The sequence below is a fragment of the Takifugu rubripes genome, chromosome 5 (assembly GCF_901000725.2).
Source record: "Takifugu rubripes chromosome 5, fTakRub1.2, whole genome shotgun sequence".
NCBI lineage: Eukaryota > Metazoa > Chordata > Actinopteri > Tetraodontiformes > Tetraodontidae > Takifugu > Takifugu rubripes.
The window spans coordinates 1,150,167-1,171,268 of NC_042289.1; the positions used below are offsets into that span (position 1 = coordinate 1,150,167).

Below are 21,102 nucleotides of genomic sequence, written 5' to 3' on the forward strand. Positions count from 1 at the left end.
AAAGTGCACTATTATGACAAAGAATACTATTGCCTGTGAGAAATGCTGACCAATAAACAACAATGGAAACATATTTTATTGTTTGTTGTGCTTTATTCTTTAAAACAGAGGAAGACTTGATCATTTAGGACTTTTTGGGACATTTCTCTGTCCGGTGTTAAATTGGAACATAGATAATGTCAGTGGAATCTGAAAAAAAGAGAAAAACAGATACAAATACCAGCTATTAGTGATAATCATTCAGAAGCAACATCAACATCAATATTATAAACCAAAACCTGGCACAAGATTTTCAAGGTATGACAGTCTGGTGTGTTTACACTGACTTTTTGTTTTAGTCTTTATATAAGAGATTGCCATTTCCCTTTTGTGGTTGGACCAAATTTCATGTTTTACAAACATTTACTGAGAATTGTGTTTGTGTTGCTGGTGTGTTCCATTTTCAAGTTGACATGGCCTGTGTACTTGCTTAAAGGCATATGTGTTTGTCTTGTTTTGAGGGTATTGGTGTTTAGGGCCCCACAACCAATGCTAATATAAGCAAATTATTGTTTTCCTTTTTTTAAAAAAGTTTAAGAAAGATCATTATTTTAGAACTGACGGGTAAAATCCATTCATTAAAAAAGTAACTACTATTTCTGTCAATAAACAAATAAATTAAATGCAACTTATATAACACATATGCATATAATTACCCAATTTGGTATTTATATTTTTTCTACTGCGAAAGAAGATAACATACAAAAATAATTTTAGTAGAATTACTTTTCGAATAAGTTGGAAAAAGTAATTAATTTTCGATTTTATTAAAATGATTTCTCTAAGCAATCTAATAAAACAGCTTTATGCAACAAAGTAGAAGGAGTACATGATGCAATTGCTAACAGTGCATTCTGTCACTATACAAGTAAATATATAAGCAAATAAGCAAATAATTAAAAAAAAAACAGAACTTTAAAATTGACATTTTCTCTTAGATATGCTGTATAAAACTGTCTTTTATCATGAGGAATTTTGAGGCCATAAGAGGACGCGTGAGTAATTTCATGAAGATCGAAATGAGACACGACTACTCACTCCGACATCAAACCTGCGGATGTTTATACAGCGATTGGTAAAGTTGTTCTTTTGTGCTATTCCATATACCGTACGCCTATTATTTAGCATTCCGTTTCCAGTAAAGCGCATGGGCGACACAATGCCGTTACATTTCCAAAGTTCATACTTTTGCTCTCATTTCAATGAGTGGGTAACTCATCTTCCCGTGCTCAGACTATCTTTGTATCGTGGCGCTGATTGCCGTGTAGCGAGAGAGCTACTCTGCTCCCTGGAAGGCTCGACCATTAGAAGGGAGGGGCACAAAGAAAGATATTAACTCTTTCTCACTGTTTTGGCTCCTCAACAAACGGTGCAGGTACGTCTTTGATGCTACGTCCTTGTTTAGTGTCCAGGTATTATCTGTGCTTTTGTCAGTTTCAAGCCGCTTTCTCTCTTGGCCTCATCGCTTTGGTTGGGAGGTGGCGCTGAACTAAATGGACGTACTGTGTTCAATTTTTCTAGCATGCTGCGTGTAAATGCCAATAATCGTAACTCTGTCGATTGTTTGTTGTTAATCTTGTTTGATTACGCTTTCCGCGGAGCTATGAAGTGTGTAGCTTTACCCATTGCATACCGGACATTGATGGAGACCGGTGTGGTTCATCCCACTGTTCCTCAAACTGATCTTTATTCAGCCCTATAGACTCGGACTGCGTGTTCCTTCGCTGTTTCCTAGTAAACTAAACTAAGCTAAAATTTCTAGTTGGTACAAAAGATTCCCTAAGAGGGTCGTCATGTAAAATAATATGAGCTTATTTTCACAATGGATCGAGTATCAGCGAAACTTATCCACTGCTCTCGCATTTATAAAAAAAAAAAAAAAAAAAAAAAAAGCAGGTGACGATGACGCTTGAACCTCAAGCCAGGTGTTAAATTGCTGGGCAAATCTGACGAATAAAACTGTAATTAAGCGATGAAAAGGAACACAGGAACATTATATGAACATTATATATAGGCACCACGTCCGCTCACTTCATTCGCTCTTCTCGTGGCGTCCGCGCGCTCAATCAGTTTGGCGGAAGCGCGCGCATATTTATTCTTTAGAATCCCGTCTCGTCCTCCGCCCTGCAGCAGGTTTAACCTGTTAATCCTCATTGTTTGGACAATTTGCTGCTTGATCTAATGCAAACTTTAGTATGTTTTTGTGACATCCGCCCGCCACTATGCTAAGGAAATTGCTCTTGTCCGCTAACACCGGCATTAGAGAGACTTATCTTAAATTATTATCACTTCGATCATTCTGTGATTGCCTGTCAAGATATAGAGATGTCTGTGGGACTGGATCTGTTTGTAGGAAATTTGGGTGTTTAAACCAATGATTGGAGTTTAAAATAGATGGGGTTTTTTGGGCCGGATCAGTCACTTCTGCAAAGCAAAATTTCCCTTTGTTTGACCGACTTTTGAAGAGATCTAGAGGTGACTGTTGCAGGAAGAAAAGCACAAATACGAATGATTAACCTATAACTTTGGTATTGATTCAGTGAGGGTTTTTTTTCTTTCAGTCACCATGACTTCACAGATTATCACTCTTTAAACTGCAGAGTGCTTCGGAGTTTTAATTGTTCAATGAATTAATTCATCATTTAGAAGAATCGTCACATGCTCTGTATCAACTCCATGTTTACAGGCCTTCTGGGGCTTTGAGGTCAGCAAAACAGTTATTACATATGACTAAAACTTAAAAAAAACAAAAAAAACATGCCTGTGCCTTTGCTGTCAATGCTCGAGAAATGTGAAATTACTAACTGCTGCATGATAAATGTGCTCAGTCACTGGATATTTCGAGATAATTTATTCCTTCTTGGTTTTCATTTATATTTTTAGCTCTGTTGACCTCTTGACTTTGTGCTACGTGTTAAAATGAAAGCACTACTATGTTGGGTCCAAGGTTTGCATCTTCTGTTTGGGATAACGGAAGACAGACTAGCTGGCACCATGAATGGTTGACGTTGACCTTCCATTTGCTTAAACCTCTCGGTACGAATGTCTTATCAGAATTGATGCTGGCACTGCATGCGTTCATTGATGCATTGGTGTCACTTCTGATCAGTAAACTTCATTTCAACACAATTTATCTGAATCTCCCGTATGTCTGTTCCACAATTGGCAGAATTTACACAACACCAACCAGTGACAATCAAAATTGTAATGTGTACACTTTCCATCAATTATTGACAACTCTATCAGTTTATAAATGGTTTGGTTCTGGCAACAATATTACTAAGACATTCATTCATGCTGTTGTGACAGACGAAGCTGTTCAATCTTCCCACGTGGTGTTTTAGTCATCACCAGCACAGCTAAAGCAAACATTGTCACTATAACAACAAGAATGGCTGGAATATGAGGGGTTGTATCTGGATCACATGTTTGGACCGAGTTAAAACTAGGTCAATACATATAAAGTTTCTGTTTCTAAGAACTTGTCTATGAAACTTTTTTTTTTGCTGAATATTGTTTGTGAAAGCCTTTAAATTTAAACTGAAGGTCTCTCATAACTGGTTATATTTATAATTGAGTGTGACGATGTTTGAAGGCAAGTCACCAGGGACATGACCAAATAAAAACATGCTTTAATAATGAAATCTTGACTGAATTCAATCTTTTTTGGGTAGTTTTGAGGTGGTCAGTATTTTAGTGCCTGTGACTTCCAGGAGTTTTTTTGGCTATTAATCAATAACATCCGTTTTTAAAAATGTGTGTTTTCATAGTGATGGCAGAGGCTCATCAGGCTGTGGCATTCCAGTTCACTATAACTCCTGAGGGAATTGACCTCCAGCTGTCGTATCAGGCGCTGAACCAGATCTACCTGTCTGGAGTACGATCATGGAAGAAGAGAGTGAGCCGTGTGAGGGTAAGGATATTATTGCATTCAGTCAATGAATATATGCAATTAAAATGACCCACCTGTTTAACTCTTAAGGAGTCCAACCGCTTTGTTACTGCAGCTGCATGACTAGTGAAGATGTGAAAACATGTCAAGAATCTGTCAAACAGACTCCAATGACTCTACTATGATATAAAACAGAATGACTGAGTTGTAGTTAAGTGCAGTTTGTGAGTAATTGCAGATGTTGCATTCCATCCATGCTGAACGTGTTCATCAGTGTCAGTCTAAAAGGTTGTTTTCTGCACCTAACCAATGTTTGTTTGTTCGGCTTAACAGAACAGTCTGATCAAAGGAGTGTACCCTGCCAGCCCTTCATCCTGGCTGTTTGTCTCCATAGCGATTCTCGCCACTATGTACATGCGCTCAGATCCCAGCATGGGACTCATCACCAAGATACAGCATCATCTGCCGTTAAGGTAAACAACAAGCGTAAACTGGCTTTTCTTCTTGAGTACATCATTGGTTGCTGACATGGTCTTTAAAGGGGCTTTGAGCACTCAGTCAACCAATGAAGGGGTCTATTTGTGACATTAAAACCTGCCAGAGAATGAATTCTCCTTTAGATGTCACTTTCTCAAGGCTTTGTAAATGCATAATACTCCCTTTTAATGGGAGTAAATAAACAGGCTACCTCAGAAATAAAGCTGATGAGTTAGTTATGGATGACTGTGGGTGTGGTCCCTGTACTTGAACTTTTCCCTACATGCATTCCTAAAAAGTCTGTGGTTTTATATTTACTCTGACTCATTTTCTACCTTTTAGTGTTCCATGGCAAACACTCGCACACGTGCTGCACAACATTCCATCCACACTATAAAACTGAGTTAATAGTCACTGTAAAGGCTGGAATTTCCTCTTTCTCACAGCTGTCTATGGAGAATATGGAGCCTGGAGCACCTGAAATTAAACCCAAGCGATTACGTGTTGTAACAAACAGCCGGTGCTTGCACTGTGACTGCTACTGTTTCTCTGTATCTGGTATATAACAGTTTATCTTTTCATAGTTTTATTGTAATCATGCCACGTGTGTGTTTGTGTGGCACTCGTCAGTGAACAAAACTGTTTCAAAATTAGTCCTCATATATTTCCGGGCCCACTGGAGCCGTTTCTGCTTGTGAGCATTGAATAAGGGTGAATCGAGGGTTTATGCCTTTGGAGGATCCTACACCTTGATGTTCGCGGGGCTCCAGAGGCACCAGCAGCTTCAAATACTTGTTTGCTGCTGTGTAATGGCATTTTAGCAGCTCTTAATCCCATGCATTTGTCTTCCAGAAACCTTCCTCACTGTGCCTTCATCTGCACAAACCCGTGTGAGCTCTGAATCAGCTACAAATCTTTTAATTGTACGACAATCACGCTTAAGTTTTCTTGAAATATCTAATTTTTCCAAGGCATTGAACTATTTCATGCTTTTCAGAAGCAGAAAGATCCTTTTTCTTTCCCATATTGCTTGGAATGTTCTGCTTAATAATGTGGAACGACCTTCTTAACCTGGCAAACTAATTGGCACAGGTGTCTGAGATTGATTGCAGTGACGCAAAGAACCCTGAGACACTATACCATCCATGAGTTTACCTGACAAACGAAAAAAGTTTACCTTTATGACACTTAAACACTATTTGCATAATAATTTGGAACGTTTGGAACGTGTGTGTGTGTGTGTGTGTACATACATATACACACACACGGTGGAGGTAAATACCACTTTTGTGTTGCAAGTTAACGACATGACTTATTTCCCTATTTAGAGCTTACTGTTTTGTAGGGCTGTTGAAACTCACTATACTCTGTTTAGTGAACTCAGTGTATCCCATAATGCACTGTGAAAAGTAGTGTACGATCCAAGCAATGTTTACCATCAACTGAGCAGCTAGACACGGCGTTAATTATTTTTGAGTCATAAGGAAATTTATTAAGGGCATAGTGCAACAACCACTGAGTGAATTGTAGTTATTAATCAGTAAAAAAAATGACAACACAAATGACTAGACTGGCACCAACATCACTCTAGTGCCGGGGTGGCCAACCAGTCAGAGCCCAAGAGCCACATTTTTTACTGTTACCGCAACGAGCCACATCATACACATGGGCACACATGAACATCACCTCATCCCTTCCTCACACACACACACAGACCTCTGCTTAGCCAGATTTATTGTAAATGTCACACACCAACATGATGACAGAATTTGACTTCTACAGACCACGGGCCAGTCATTTTCAACAATGAACATTGTGTGCACTGTCTCACACACACAAACTCTCAATTCAACTAAGTCCACAAACAAAAATATAACAATAAAAAAAAAAAATTCTCTTACTATGCATGTTGCTTGGTGGGACTTCTGGCATTCCTTGCTTTGAACAATCCTCTTCAAATCTGGCTTGTATTCAGTTCTTTCACACGGGTGTCAGTCAGAACAGATCGATGCTTTGGTTTCACGTGTTTCAGGGTAGAAAACACAGACTCGCAGACGTATGTTGACCCAAATATTGACAGTATCTTAAGCGCAGCCTGTTTGACATTGGGGTATTTTTCCATTGGCACACTTTTCCAGAACTCAATGGCCCCTTCCTTTAAAGCAGGTTTCAGTTGGTGCTCCTCACAAAGATCGATAATCTCCAACTCAGCTGCAGCCTCACCTGTTGCTAGCGGAGCTTTCCAACAGTGCGTCTCCACATTAAAAGGGGCAGCGAGGAATGCAATCGGTGCCCTTTTCAGTTGTAGATCGCGGAAGCGAGTCACGAAGCTTCCGTGCAGGTTTTCTCGTTTGGCTGTGCATGTTTTCCCCCTGCCATTTTGAAGGCGAACTTGACACTGATGGTTTACTCAAAAGATCTTGTCCCGACTGAGAAACGTTGCGCTATTTTCATCTAAGGCGCATGCGCTTTTGGCGAACGTACCGTATTGAACTCGAGCGAAGCGAACACGCACATTAAAAAAACACAAACCCAAACTTCGATATGAACGTTAGAGCCGCATGAAACCAGGCAAAGGAGCCGCGGGTTGGCCAGGCCTGCTCTAGTGTAATAAAAGCAGGTTTTCAGTTTACCGGTATCAGCAAGGTCACTACATAGGCCGCTTGACCCTGCTTCCTATATAGTGAGTTAGAATTAGTGAATAAGTGAGTGCTTTCAGATGCAGCTTAGGAGATTTTATGTAGATGACAATCATTAGAACTTCAAAAGGAAAACCCCCCTTCATTCATATATTTAAACATTATGGTTTCTTAGTTAATTACAGATATGTGGCTGCATCCTTTTATGTGTAGCAGTGAGGTGATGTCTTTCCTAAGTTTAATGCTCCTGTAGTGAAAATAAGTGTTCTACCATCTTTAAACCTTTAAACTAATCATTAGTGTTTGTATTGGTTCTAAATAATGACAAAGGTCTGTTTCCCTGCTTCTGTCCAGTCTCCACATGTCTCTCAGTGCCCAGGGTCAGACCATGCTGTCAGCTCTGGTCTTCAGCACTCTGCTTTGGCTCTCCTTGATCCTTGCACTCCGATTCTGCCTGAAGCTGCTGCTCTCCTACCACAGATGGATGTTTGAGCAGCATGGCCGAGTTTCCAACTTCACTAAAGTCTGGGTGGTAAGTCGGGACTTTTGCATGGTATCACAGCTCCCACTGGTGGTCGCTTTGCAGAATAGCCTTTTTTGAATGACATGTGGGATCCCAGTATTTGATGGAACGTCTATGGATATAAGGTGTCTTGATTTGCAAGTGCATTTTTCCTGTGCGTTTTCATCAGACCCTTCTGGGGCTGTTATCAAGTCGGAAGCCTCTGCTGTACAGTTACCAAACATCCCTCCCTCACCTGCCTGTTCCTGCCATCAAAGACACTCTGAGCAGGGTAATTTGAATTTTATGTAAACTGAAGAATAAGAATAGATTTTGAATTTGCCTCATGCTCTCTTTTCTTTTCCAGTACCTGAGGTCCGTCCGCCCTCTGTTAAATGATCTTGAGTATAAAAGGATGTCAGAACTGGCCAGTGACTTTGAGAAAAATCTGGGAAACAGACTGCAGCGTTACCTGAAGCTCAAAGCTCTGTGGGCTACTAACTATGTAAGTTCACTCACTAACCAGTATTGGGGGCCCTAAGTGTCTGTAGTTAGATTTTCTTTGCAAAATAATAAACAGGCAATGAATAATGCAACACTATTACGGTTCAATATTTTTGAGCTTAATAAATAAGCTTCTAAAGCATCTAAGTAGATGCTTTTATCCAGAACCTTTTGCTTTTCTACCAGCAACTATTGGTGTGTGCAGAAAGTGATAAAAGCCACTGCCAAAACATAACCTGTATGTTCAGATGCCACATTGTAGCTTGTTGTATCTATTTAACCAGTAGGAGCCACTATGCAATTTATTTGAAAATACTTGCCAGTTGTCACCCTTGTACTCTTGCACATTTTTTAGAATCACTTAAACATACTGTGATACTGTGGCATGTGATGCTTTGGGAGCTTACTTTTAGGCTTTCTGCTAATCAGATATAGCCAGATATTAAATAATTTGATATTTAGACATTTTTATCATCCCCTATAATGTCTTACTGATCACCAATCCGCTAGTGATGATGTTGCAAGCTAATGATTCAAGTTTCAACAAACTTTATTGTCCATCATATAGTGACAGGCTCAAAATATAGATGTCAAAGTTTTAAAATACATTTAAACTGATGATATTTTTTTTGTTTTAAAACACAAAGCAAAATAGACACGTGTCATTAGTTTAAATGTGTTTTGATTTTCTTTGTTGCGTTTATGCTTTGAGGTCTAACAAGACATGATGGACAGCAAAGATTTTTGAATCTTGAATAGCATGGATACAAAAAAATGTCAGCATTGTGGAATATGTATACTTGTTACAGAAAGGCAATTTAATTACATTAAATTAATTAAATTACTGTAAGTTCAGTTGTTGCATCCATTGTTTCTGTCTCAAGTTGTTTTGATGTGTTCTCTTATATTTGACCAGTCTTGAGTGCTCTTTAGAGATCACTGTTGTTTAACCTTTTCAACTGAGTTTGAGGCAAAAACGGTCTAACATTGGCCAAAAAAGGCTCAAGAATACTTTTTTGATATTCATTAAAACATACACAAGTGTATACAGTATAAACACAAGTTATTTAAATAGGCAACCATGGTCAGATACCAATTTATTTAAACTTACTAATTGGTGATCCCCTCCCAAAAAAAGCCTACTTATTATTGCTTTTTCTAGACAAGTTTGAAAGATCATTTTTAACATTCTTTGAGAAACATAAAAATGAAGATGCATTGGTGTATAAATTGTAATTGGTGTTGTTTTTTCTTTTACTCCACTCCTCTTTGCTTTAAGTGACCTGAATTGGTATTTGCTCTGCTTTGGTTCCAGGTCAGTGATTGGTGGGAGGAATATATCTACTTGAGAGGCCGTGGGCCCATCATGGTCAACAGTAACTACTATGGCATGGTAATGTACCAGCAGCACAGTTTGCTTAATTCAATTCAATTAACCTTTTATTCAAGTCAAGCATTCGGCCTGTAGTTGGGGAAAAATGAATAAAAATAAAAGCATTTTACAAAATTGCACATTTCCATAAAGGCAGCATCTCCACTGGTTCCACAGATCAGAAGGGAACCTGACTGAGCTCTGTACAGGGTTCTCAGTGTTGAAATGCTGCTATTTGCTGATTCTGATGTTCTACACAAACATCTGTACATATGATTATGCAGCACAGCAGAGCAGCAACACTTGCAAACATCTGGCTTCCACTGCTCCACTGGCACCTTCAGCAGAGGCCTTATGCCATCATTACATGCCACATTGAATCCATGCAAAGTGCCCCTCCTGTAGTGTCCTCATAAATGGGCAATGTGCATCAGTATACATTACTCTTTCAACAATGTTATAATGCATGTATTTTGCTTCCATCCTGCCTTCTTTCCTTCATTTATTCATTATTTACCTCATGATATAAATGAAAATAGTTATTCTGGGATAACACAATTTAACTTAAGGTGCAAACTGTGGAAGTTTCAAAAGGTACTTTTGATATTTAAAAAAATCTAACATTCTAAGGTTAGGTGGAGTGTTACCCTTCCTGAGTGAATCAGTGTAACAATGTGATTATATTGTGGAGGGGGAGGGGCTGTTATGTCTAACACTGAACAAGTGAAGGAGGCAAATAACAAAAAAAATCTGACCTGCTTTCTTTATCTCTGTTCTTGATTACAAATTTCTGTTTCTTGGTGTAAATGTTAAATATTTTAAATATTCAATATCCTTTATTATAAGTTAATTTCTTTGTGTCGGCTCAATTGTATCTTCAAGGACTTTCTATATGTGACACCAACCTCAGTGCAAGCAGCCAGGGCAGGAAATACTATTACTGCTTTGCTGCTTTATCGCCGAAAGGTCAACCGGGAGGAACTCAAACCGGTGCGTGTGAAGTCGTGAGTGGGTAGGAAATATAAGACAATTCCCTTTTTCTTTGGTAAAATATAGACAAACATGTTTCTGTTTGCTTTGGTGTATTTGTGTGTACCAGAGTCGTGTTCCAGGCACCGTGATCCCTCTGTGTGCTGCTCAATGTGAGAGGATGTTCAACACAACACGCACACCAGGAGAAGAGACTGGTAAATTGCCTAAACCTACTAACTTTTTTTTAAAATGAAGCCCTTTTTTGCCAATGTTAATGTTATTTTAAGAATTGAAGTATTTTTTAATGAACTCTTAAATAATTTTTCTTTTATGACACTCTTAAAGACCAAAAAACACTTCACTGCCTTCAAAAGCTCTATCCTCTTCATCCATAGATGTTCTCCAACACTGGCAAGACAGTGAGTTTGTGGCTGTGTACCACAAGGGCCGTTTCTTCCGCCTGTGGGTGTACAGAGCTGGTCGGTTGATGTCACCCAGGGAGCTTGAGTACCAGATCCAGAAAATCTTGGATGATCCATCACCCCCACAACCTGGAGAGGAGAAGCTAGGAGCTCTTACTGCTGGAGACAGGTATTCCAGCAGTACATTCAAGGACATTAATACTTGACTCAGTTCATGTTTGGGTTATATGCAGTGCACATTATTTCTTTTTTTCTCAAAATCCTAATGCAACCATTTAATCAAACTGGTAAAATCCAGCTTACTCATGTGAAGTCAAACCCACCTCTGGTTCTTACAAAAGAGATGTTATCTGTCAAAGGACAGCAAATCATTTGAAGTTAGAAAAAAACATTTATCATTGAATTATGATTTTTAAAGTGATCCCTAAATAAGTCTTGAATGCAAAGTATCTGTCGAGTCCCCTTGCGCCCTCTAATGGACAGACAGGGGTATATATCAAGTCTGTCCATTAGAGGGCGCACAATTACAGGCTTCGAACACTTCTTTTCAATTCATCTGTTACATGTTGTCAATCATGACAAGATTTTTTTTTGTTTCCTACGTGTCTTTCTGTATTTACACGTAATATTTATTATTACATTCATTCTGAAAAATGATGTGTGTAATTCATATATAATATGTTAGCAGATGCTAATATACTACATCAGATTTCTCAACAATAACTACATCAATCAATCAATCTTTATTTATATAGCGTCTATTACAATCAATATTGTTTCTAGGCGCTTTCCAGAATCCCAGGGCCTGACCCCCAACAAGCAACAGTGGCAAGGAAAAACTCCCCTTTAACAGGAAGAAACCTTGAGCAGGCTCATGTAGGGGGACCCTCCTGCTGATGGGGGGCTGGGTAGAGAGAGAGGAGAAGGGGGAGGACAGGTAGAGGAGAGAATTTGCAGAGATCATAGAAATACATTGTATTAATTTAAATAAACTGTCGGAGGTCAGTAGGTTAGCATACAACTATGAAGGCGACAATACCTGTAGATGAATGGGGGTGCAGAAAAACTACACAAGAAATAACATCACTGATCTACTTGGAGAGGAGAGGAGAGGACTTTACTACATGAAGGACTTTACTATGTCATGTAGAGACAGTAGCATTTGGACTGGAAAGAGTTGGACAGAGGATGTTTAAACACCAATTGGTAGGAAGTAAAAAAAAAAAAAAAAATTCCGGCTATTTAAGGACGAGCCCATCCTTCTTTTGAAAACAAGCGGTGAAATTCTATTGTCGATCCTTAAACAGGAAAAAGTAAAAAAAAAACATGGAGGGTATTCTGGTTGTAGGGGAAGGTGCCAGAACATCTTCAGAGAACTGCTGAGGTACCCTTGAGCCAGGTACCAAACCCACAAATGCTCATATAGGGCCCTGCGATGAGCTGGCAACTCATCCAGGGATGGACCCTGCCCTCGCCCATTGTGTACCCTCCCCTTGACCCTGAAAGGGATACAGCAGTGATGAAGACAAGAGTGGGTCAAGCACATTACAGCCAGTACAGTCTACAACTAAGAAATGCTGAAATGAGGTCAAGGAGAAAAACAATAGAATATTGTTCAGAATTGTTAGTAGTAGCTTTGAAAAGAAATGCTGTAATTGTGATGGTGTTGGGTAAGATCATTTGATTTTAGATAGTAAGTTCGCTCAGTAATTAGGGTAGGGACGAAAACTCGGATGTTTGAACAACAAAATGATTTCTGTGCAAAAAATTGCAAGTCCCTCACCTCTGCCAGCTGTTCCAGATATTCTGCATGAGCATTTCAAATCTGATTAAATGTAATGATGTAATATTTGAACAAACACAGTTGGAGTTGTTGCATTCTTGCACTGGAGTTGCAGAGATTTTGATGCATGTGAATTCCCCCCCAAGGATCCCTTGGGCTCAGGTGAGGAAGCAGTACTTCAGCTCTGGCGTTAACAAACGATCACTGGATGTCATTGAGAAGGCGGCCTTCTTCATCACTTTGGATGATGAAGAGCAAGGAATGAGGGGAGAGGACCCAGCAGGAAACTTAGACCGCTACGCTAAGTCCTTGCTGCACGGGAAGTGTTACGATAGGTGAGGATGGGCTGATGAAATACAAATAAATATGAAGGAAGTATCTGTGCAGAGCGCCTGGAATCTAGAAAAATCTCCGTCACCTTTCTTTTTTCTTTCTCCCTCCTCAGATGGTTTGATAAATCCTTCTCAATTGTGATCTACAAGAATGGAAAGAATGGACTAAATGCAGAGCATTCCTGGGCAGATGCACCAACAGTGGCTCATCTTTGGGAAGTATGTATTCACTCTCTTTGAGATAATGAATGAACGACGACACACAACCACATATGAAGACATACTGTGAGTTGCATATATCAGTCAATCACCAGAGAATAGATCCCAATGATATATGGGTAATAAGTCGCTCATCATATCTTTCACTGCTGTATCATAAATTGGTGTAATGTCTGTAAAATACTCTAATTAATATGTAAAGAATAAAATGTTTGGGTTTTTTTTGACAGAGAAATTTAATAATTACAGTGTAAAATTTATCCCAAAAGTTAATTGATTGAAAATTGTTGACAACTGCTTGGTTATTATTATCCTATATTGTATTTATGGCTATGTAATTAAAGTCTGTTTTGGAAAATGTTTGAATTAACGATGAAATCTCCTCTTACAGTACACGCTGGCAACAGATGCTTTTCACTTGGGTTACACTGAAGATGGACACTGTAAAGGTGAAGTGGAACCTTTGCTGCCCCATCCCCAGAGGCTCCTTTGGGATATTCCTTTGGAGGTATGGAAAACCTATGTGTGTAGGATATCTCATTCTCTTAATATCTTACACCACTTCAGCTACTTCCACTTTTGCTTCCTTTTTTGTTTCCTTTGTTATGACGCTCGTTTTGGTGGCTTGTCCTGGTGATGTCACAGTTGAAACTGTCACATGATGATTACATGGGGAGCGAAGCATGCGTTGAGCCGAGGGTCAGTTCCCCCACAGATAAAACACAACCATCTACAGCACCAATCGAGATAAACCCTGCCCCCAGTGTTTACCAGCAACTCCCATGGAAATGGATCGGTTGTAGTGGTTTTACAGGCTTGGGTTTGGATTTCTTTATCTTCAGTAATTCTGTCACTAACTCTCCTTTCTTTGGATCTTGTGCAGCACTGACACTGAAAGCATTAAGAAATAAGCCCAAGCTCTTCCACTGAATATCCTTTTTAGTTTCAAGTGCTCACATTATATGAGATATATCAGCAGGAAATCTGACCCGAGACCCAGAGGGAAGAATCTGGAACTCAGAGTGAAGGGGGTGGGGACCAACTGCTAGTATTTAGGAAGGCCAAATCAATACTAGCAGTTAGTCCCCATCCCCTTCACTCTGAGTTCCAGATTCTTCCCTCTGGGTCTTGGTTCAGATTTCCTGCTATAAAGAGCAACAGATTTAAGAGATCATTCATTCCCACTGCCATTTCCCTCCTAAACTCAGGTCCAGGAGGTAGATAGCAGCATTAGAATCCTATTATGACTACTGTTGTAAATGAGGATGATGATGGTCACCCAGGGTTTTGATGTGCTGGTGATTATGATGATGGTGACATAGGTGTTGATTGTGCCTTTCATGGTTCTGACTATTGTACTGATCTTGGTCATTTCATGTTTTGTCTGATGTCCTATTTTTTCTTATTTCTATGGTTGTTGAACTGTATAGGTAAATGTGTATTGGGGTTGCAAATCAACCTGACATTTCTTATTCTCCATGGTTTAACATTCAGTGCCTCCCCAGTGCCCCCCCCCCCCCCCCCCCCCCCCCGTCTTGTTGCGAAACCAATTGCCCTTTGGGGACAAATAAAGTTGGAAGTTGAGTGGGTGTCAAGAAAGGAAAGAACACACAGTCCAGCTGCTTTTCATCAGACCAAACGCCTAGTACATTTACTAGGCCCATGTGTTGATGCATAATAGGAGCAAATGTGCATTGACTTATTTTGTAATCTTTCAGAACTATTTTTGAAGTTTTACCTTACTTTTGCTCTGACCCTCTTTTCATAGGAGAATCCCTTTCTCACAGCTCACAATCTAAAGTCTAGTTAATCGCAGGCTGCAATAAATAATGTACTCAGTGAAATGTTTTACTTTGCACAAACTATTTTTGGCATCAGATTGTTCTTGGACAGAGACATGGAAAGTAGTTTGTTCTATCTTTTTTATATGTGTGTAAACTAAAAACATTAGGCCTTAATATCTTTCCTCTCTGTGACCATATTTAAGCAATAGCTTGACCAGCATCCACGCTTAGCTTCTAAACTGACAAAGGAATTGTCACTCAAGGATTTAAAAAGAAATATGAGATGGCAAATGGGACAATGATAATAATCTAATGTGAAAGCCTAAACCACACGTAATCTAAATTTGTCTGAAGAGCCATTTAGCCAAAGAATAAATGGCATTCCAAACCAAAAGAAAACAAAAAATGAAGTTTTTATCGAGAATATGGTAACATTAGATCTGTAATTGTTATAATAGAGCATCCTTTTAGAAATATAGTGGTGGTAATGGTATTGGTTTAAAAAAAAAAAGTAGCACTGTTATATAATGAAACGAAAGGAAGTGCTGCAAGTGAAAGGAAAGAAACCATCTGATAAGAGTGTAAACTTTTCATGGTGAGGTAATGGCTAAAAGGACTGTGAACTGGTCGGTGGTTTCTGTTGGAGAAAGTCCCTGGAGCTCAGAAACGGAGCCATTTATTTATTTACAGGCTTGATCTCATCTCCTGAAAGTTTCCCCAGCCTGCTCCCCTGTACCGGCACATCAGTTATGGCCACACGAGATGGGAAATTTCTGGTGTGTCCTTTGCTCTTTTTTTTTTTCTTTTGCTGTCTGGGTCAAAGGTGCTCTTTAATATTGGTATCTAATGATGACAGCATTTCATTTATAAATCTGTTCAAATGTTTACTATTTTAATAAAAGAATTATATGAATTGGCGTGTAGTATAAAAACAAAACTTCAACAGTGGTGAGGATATAATCAAAAATGAATTTACATATTTCTGAACTATTCCACTTTCCTGTATGTTCTTATTTAGTATTAGTAGTTTATTTTAAATGTTGACCAGTGCAAATTTCCAGCACCTGGCCAACATGCACGGACCACCCACCCACACCACGGTTCAGTCGCACATTAAGCTTTAACGGGGTTAACTTTGGCTCTTAAATATGAGTTCAGCGAAAGCATAAAAGATCACGGTTGCAGGGAGGTAGATACGTTTTGTTCCTGATTTTGTTTACTTTGGTGCCAGTGTTTAGTCTCTGTCTTCCTGTCTGTGCAACACTCAGGTGCAGGCGCAGCAGTGCAGCTCTCTGGCTGTTGCCCAGGCACTGGCAGATGATGTGGACTGTCACATCGTCCACTTCAGAGATTTCGGTAAAGGACGGATCAAGAAGCTTCGCGTCAGCCCCGACGCCTTCGTCCAGATCAGCCTGCAGCTGGCGTACTACAGGGTAAGGCTTTAGCCGACACAGCTGGGTGTTAGCATTGGAAATTAGCGCAGGTTCATGTGGCAATTGTTATTTACAAATTCCAGTATATTTAAACAGTCTGTATGGTTCTAACATTTTTTTGCATTATATCTGCCATTTTAATTTTCTTTTGTTATTATTTCAAATTGTATTTTACAAATATCTGGCCCAAGTTTTGGCTTCCAATCACATACTGTTAATACACTTATTACATGTTATTTACAATTCTAATATGCTTTTGATTTCATACCTGCTAAACTTATATACTGACGTATGTAACACCGGTTTCATTTTATGAGGGGGAAAAAAAGACTTCCTGGGCAAGATGGCGGCGCTCATATTCAAGCTACCGTAGTTTGTTTTCACATTTGTAAAATGATATGACGCTTTATGGCATTGATTCAGATTTAGAACAACACCAGTGTGAAGAAAAATGGAGAGTCATAATGATGTTGCTTCCCCCTCTTCCAGGACCGTGGAAGTTTCTGCCTGACTTATGAAGCGTCAATGACCCGTCTGTTTAGGGAAGGCCGTACAGAGACAGTGCGATCCTGCACCAACGAGAGCGCTGCATTCGTTAAGGCTCTAGAGAATGGAGAGGTGCTGATGAATTCATTTCAAACCTAACTTGTCAAAATTAAAAAAAATAAAAATAATTCCCAAGATAGCAATTTGTCAAAGTCAGATTCTTTTTTTTAATGTCTGCCAAGCTGTGTTGTTTCTAGATGCCACCACATTTTAATAATGGTTTTTCTTGATGTGTTTTGATCGGCCAGGATGAGGAATCCTGCCGGCGTCTGTTCCGGCTCGCTTCAGAGACGCACCAGAACCTCTATCGAATGGCCATGACTGGAGCTGGCATTGACAGGCACTTGTTCTGCCTCTATGTGGTCTCCAAGTACTTGGGAGTGGACTCACCATTCCTTAAAGAAGTACATTTTTAAGCATTCTTTGTGCACTATTTATTAGACTTCAAAACGATACCATTCTTTCCTTGAAGTCACTGACATATTTTTGCCTTAAAAGCAACAGTATTAATGTAACTATATCATATTTTTAAACTTGGTTTTTAAATGCTGTTCCTCCAGTTCAGAGGTCATCAGCCCAGTCCAACAGGGCCTGTTATCTGGCCAAGTCTTCTGTACTACCCAGTTTTTCCAAAGAATCCCTGTCCCAGGTGAAAACTGGTGTCTACCTGGTAGGACAGAAGACCCTGTGTGGTTTGCAGGCCTTATAGGACAGGGTTGAAGACAACTTCTCTCGATCACAATGTTCCTGTCTCTCACATTCCAGGTTTTATCAGAGCCTTGGCGTCTCTCCACCAGCCAGACCCCAATCCAGCAAATCGAGCTATTTGACCTGAAGAATCACCCTGATTATGTGTCCCTGGGTGGTGGATTTGGCCCCGTAAGTATGAAATATTTGTCTTTGTGTGTACATTATGTATGTTTTTTACAGGTTGCATTTTTAGTAAGTGTAATGTTATTCTATGATCTGTGTTCATATAAGGTTGCTGATGATGGCTACGGGGTTTCATACATCATTACAGGAGAGGACATGATTAACTTCCACGTGTCCTCCAAACACTCCTGCAATCAGACTGTAAGTAAAAATACATTCCAGTATTTGTGAGTTAATATAATAGCCAACATTAAACCTGCCATGGTAGATGTATTGTGCAACATTCCTGATAAAACACATCAGTTCCACACTGGATATGTTTGTGTGAGGACTGTGAATGCACTGATGTTCTTCCTGAACAGCACAATTGTTCCAAAGCCGAACACTGCCATACACTCCCAAGCTATTACCGGTAAACCATTGATAGATTACCGCTCAGAGGGTTAATCAAGACAAGTGTGGTCTGCAGTTCCTCAAGTAAAGCTCCTCTCCCAACTGGGTGAAAGGACAGATGCGTTTAGTGACCTGAGACATTTAGCATGAAGATGATAGATAGCAGGAATTCTTTCACAGTTCACTGATCTTTAAAAAAACAAAAAAAGAAAGACAGTGTTTGAACTGAGGTACTAAGAGAGGGATTGATCCCAATGACAGTCAGGTTTTCATGATAAAATGTCTTTTGTTCAGGCTTGATCAACTTTGATTTGTTCACTTCATTTGTACTCAGCAGCTCGCAGCACGCGCCTGACTCTCCACATCCTGTAGCCGCTTCCTTTTAGTCTCTTGCGGTTTTGACATTCTACCCGCAGTCGTGTCTCCACTCTGCTATGCTGACGCTTGATTTCTGCATTCTAGGACTCGCACCGATTTGGAGCTCAGATCAGCAAAGCTCTGAAGGACATTATGACCGTCCTCTCCTCATCCCCCAAAGTGCAGTCCAAGAAGCTTCTTTGAAAGAGGACACAAAGTTTGGACAGACAAACACCTGGGAATTAGATAACTCAAACCTGCCTTGGAGTGTAAAGAAAACATTAAGCCAATAAGATAAAGAAAAAGGAGATGACATCATAGAGTGCACTTAAAGAGACATTCATTCAAAAAATAGGGCCCAGAGATGAAAAACCACTGATCTGTGGCATTAACTTGTTTCTTTTAAGAAATAATACATGTGTACATGTTTATTTTGTTCAGATTTTTTTTTGTAACTTTATTTGTCAGAGCTTTCAACATAACAATGCAATAGATTTCTTCCCACCTGTAGTTTGACTGAAAGGATGAAACCTGACAGGGTGATTTTCAGCAAAAGAGGAAGTCTTTAGAAATTGCCACAGAGAGGAAGGGGTGATCAGCAGTTCCGGAGTGTCAAAGTGAAAGGGTTTGCGTCCAGTGTCGGGTTACGTGTAATGCTAGTAATGCAGATTTTATCCGAGCGAAGGGAAGAAACTTTGTTCCTTCGTTGGGATTTCATGTTAATTGGGTATCGATGTTTCTCACATTAAGAATAATGGGACTGATCTGTATGCACCTAAGAGTCATTAGTAGCGTTCCGCTGACATCAACACCTGATCCGGGGGTAGTCGGATACCACAATTGGAAACTTTTTTTCCAAGGTCTAAAAATCTCTAACGATATATCAGCAAATGCAGTAACCTCAGTATTACTTTCAGAATATTTAAAAAAAAAAAAAAGTAAACCAATGCAGAATCCATTTTTTGCATGTGCCATAAAAATGCCAAACATTGACTGTGGCTCATATTCAGGAAGATTGCTGCCGCTTTATCATTTCAATTTGGTTCTCTGCACATTGGAGCCTTTGGGCTTCAAAAACAAATACTTCATACTGCAGTCTGATCTTAAAGAATATAATCAGATGTAATGATTTATTTGTTTTTGATGGCTTTGTTTCACTACCAGGAGAAAAGGCAGATGCAACACTTGATTGATTTGAGTTCCTTCACATTAATTATATAAAAGAAATAGGCATTTTAGTCTGAGCCTTAAGATCAGGTGATGAATTGTAAGTACACAATTGTTAGTGACTTTTATTTTGCCTTTTCTTGTTTTAGTGAACCCCAATTTTGGTTTATTTGTCCCCTTTGGATTTAGTGTTTTTCATTTTACTGATAACATTTGTGCCTGAATCCAGTGCTTTACAGATGCTAAAGCCTTGTTATTTAAGCATCACCTATGTGTTAATGGGAATGTGCTACAGCTTCCTGCTGTTTGCATTTTCATTGGCAAAATAAGCTATGTCACTCAGTAACGTTTAACATTGCATCTTTCTGAAAGTACGGCATCCTTTTTTGGTTAAAGGGACACAGCTGTGTCAGGATCTCCTTCTGTAAGTGAGGGAAAAACAGCTTTCTCTGATCAGTTTTGTCAAGCTTGGGACGTTGTTTTTAATATTTTAGTAATAGAACATCATTCTTCAGCTTTACATACTTTTTCTTGTTTCCTTTTTTTAACTGACTGTACCAGGGAAGCTTTGTGCAACATTTGGCCAACAATAGAGTTGACAACCACACTGAAATGTTTCTGTTACTGTTGTATGTGTAGATGTTGGAGGGTCAAATTGAGGTTTTCTTTTGACTGAGAGAGGCTTTTAAAATTCCCCCGAAAGAAAAGAACTCTGTATAAAATTCAGGGTTAAGGTTTATTTTGGAATAAAGAATTAACCTACAAAGAGAGCATTTCCACTTGACTGTGATTCGAGTTTCTGTTTTTGAGCTTTTACATGCTGCTTCATCCCTCACATTATAAATTCCTCAGGTGAATTATTGAGATTTTAAAGCAAAAAAAAGTTCTTCTCAGCTGGTGCCTGTTTCAGCCAGTCAAATCACAATCCTCTTGTGCCTCACAACTGCTTTTTGATGATTTCATGGTGTTGCAGCCATGTCCGAAAATGTCTAAACATTAAATAAAAAGGGTAACAATAGCACGTAATATAAGATTTTATTTAAGGAAATACTGGGATTATGTGTATATGTTTTTGTAGTTCCTTTGCAATAGAGATGTTAAAGAGTTGTAACCCAAAGGGTACTGTCTTTCCTTTGTATTTTTGTTGGTTTTTTAACAAATGGTTCCTTTCACAAATATTAGGTTTGGCTGTTTGTGGATGGTGGTGGCGATGATTTTATGTAATAAAATACTGATTCAATGTTGCAGAAGCCCCTCTTTGGTCACTGAATGTGTACAGTTCCACTGACAAAGGACCTTTAAGATTCGAGGTTTAAGATTCTTGGGTTAAACTAACGTTCCTTTAGACCAGAACTGGTGTAGCTGCCAGTCAACTTTCAAGAACACAGAATAGTCT

At 39.3% G+C, this 21,102-nt stretch overlaps 1 protein-coding gene and 1 long non-coding RNA gene across 2 annotated transcripts; one reads left to right on the forward strand and one right to left on the reverse strand.

Moving 5' to 3' along the window:
- Window positions 1–80: 80 nt before the first annotated feature.
- Window positions 81–6,369, reverse strand: LOC115249807 (uncharacterized). Its single transcript, XR_003888434.1, has 2 exons — window positions 6,310–6,369; window positions 81–189 (listed from the first exon to the last, which is right to left on the reverse strand). It is a non-coding gene; the product is annotated as an uncharacterized lncRNA (long non-coding RNA).
- On the forward strand, window positions 1,260–20,956 carry cpt1a2b (carnitine palmitoyltransferase 1A2b). Its single transcript, XM_003964379.3, has 19 exons — window positions 1,260–1,414; window positions 3,810–3,952; window positions 4,265–4,404; window positions 7,402–7,579; window positions 7,740–7,841; window positions 7,917–8,054; window positions 9,369–9,446; window positions 10,308–10,415; window positions 10,525–10,612; window positions 10,793–10,988; window positions 12,749–12,937; window positions 13,048–13,153; window positions 13,545–13,661; window positions 16,206–16,370; window positions 16,860–16,988; window positions 17,165–17,320; window positions 17,682–17,795; window positions 17,898–17,990; window positions 18,645–20,956. Exons 2-19 carry the CDS (start codon window positions 3,812–3,814, stop codon window positions 18,741–18,743), a joined length of 2,337 nt encoding a protein of 778 aa, XP_003964428.1. The 5' UTR covers window positions 1,260–1,414; window positions 3,810–3,811; the 3' UTR covers window positions 18,744–20,956.
- The last annotated feature ends 146 nt before the right edge of the window (window positions 20,957–21,102 follow it).

Excerpts from the sequence above, each read along its gene's own strand:
- cpt1a2b (XM_003964379.3), top strand. The coding sequence starts at position 3,812 with ATGGCAGAGGCTCATCAGGCTGTGGCATTCCAGTTCACTATAACTCCT. Across the intron at positions 10,416-10,524 it reads ACCGGGAGGAACTCAAACCG|AGTCGTGTTCCAGGCACCGT; the intron begins GTGCGTGTGAAG and ends TGTGTGTACCAG. Across the intron at positions 13,662-16,205 it reads TTTGGGATATTCCTTTGGAG|GTGCAGGCGCAGCAGTGCAG; the intron begins GTATGGAAAACC and ends TGCAACACTCAG.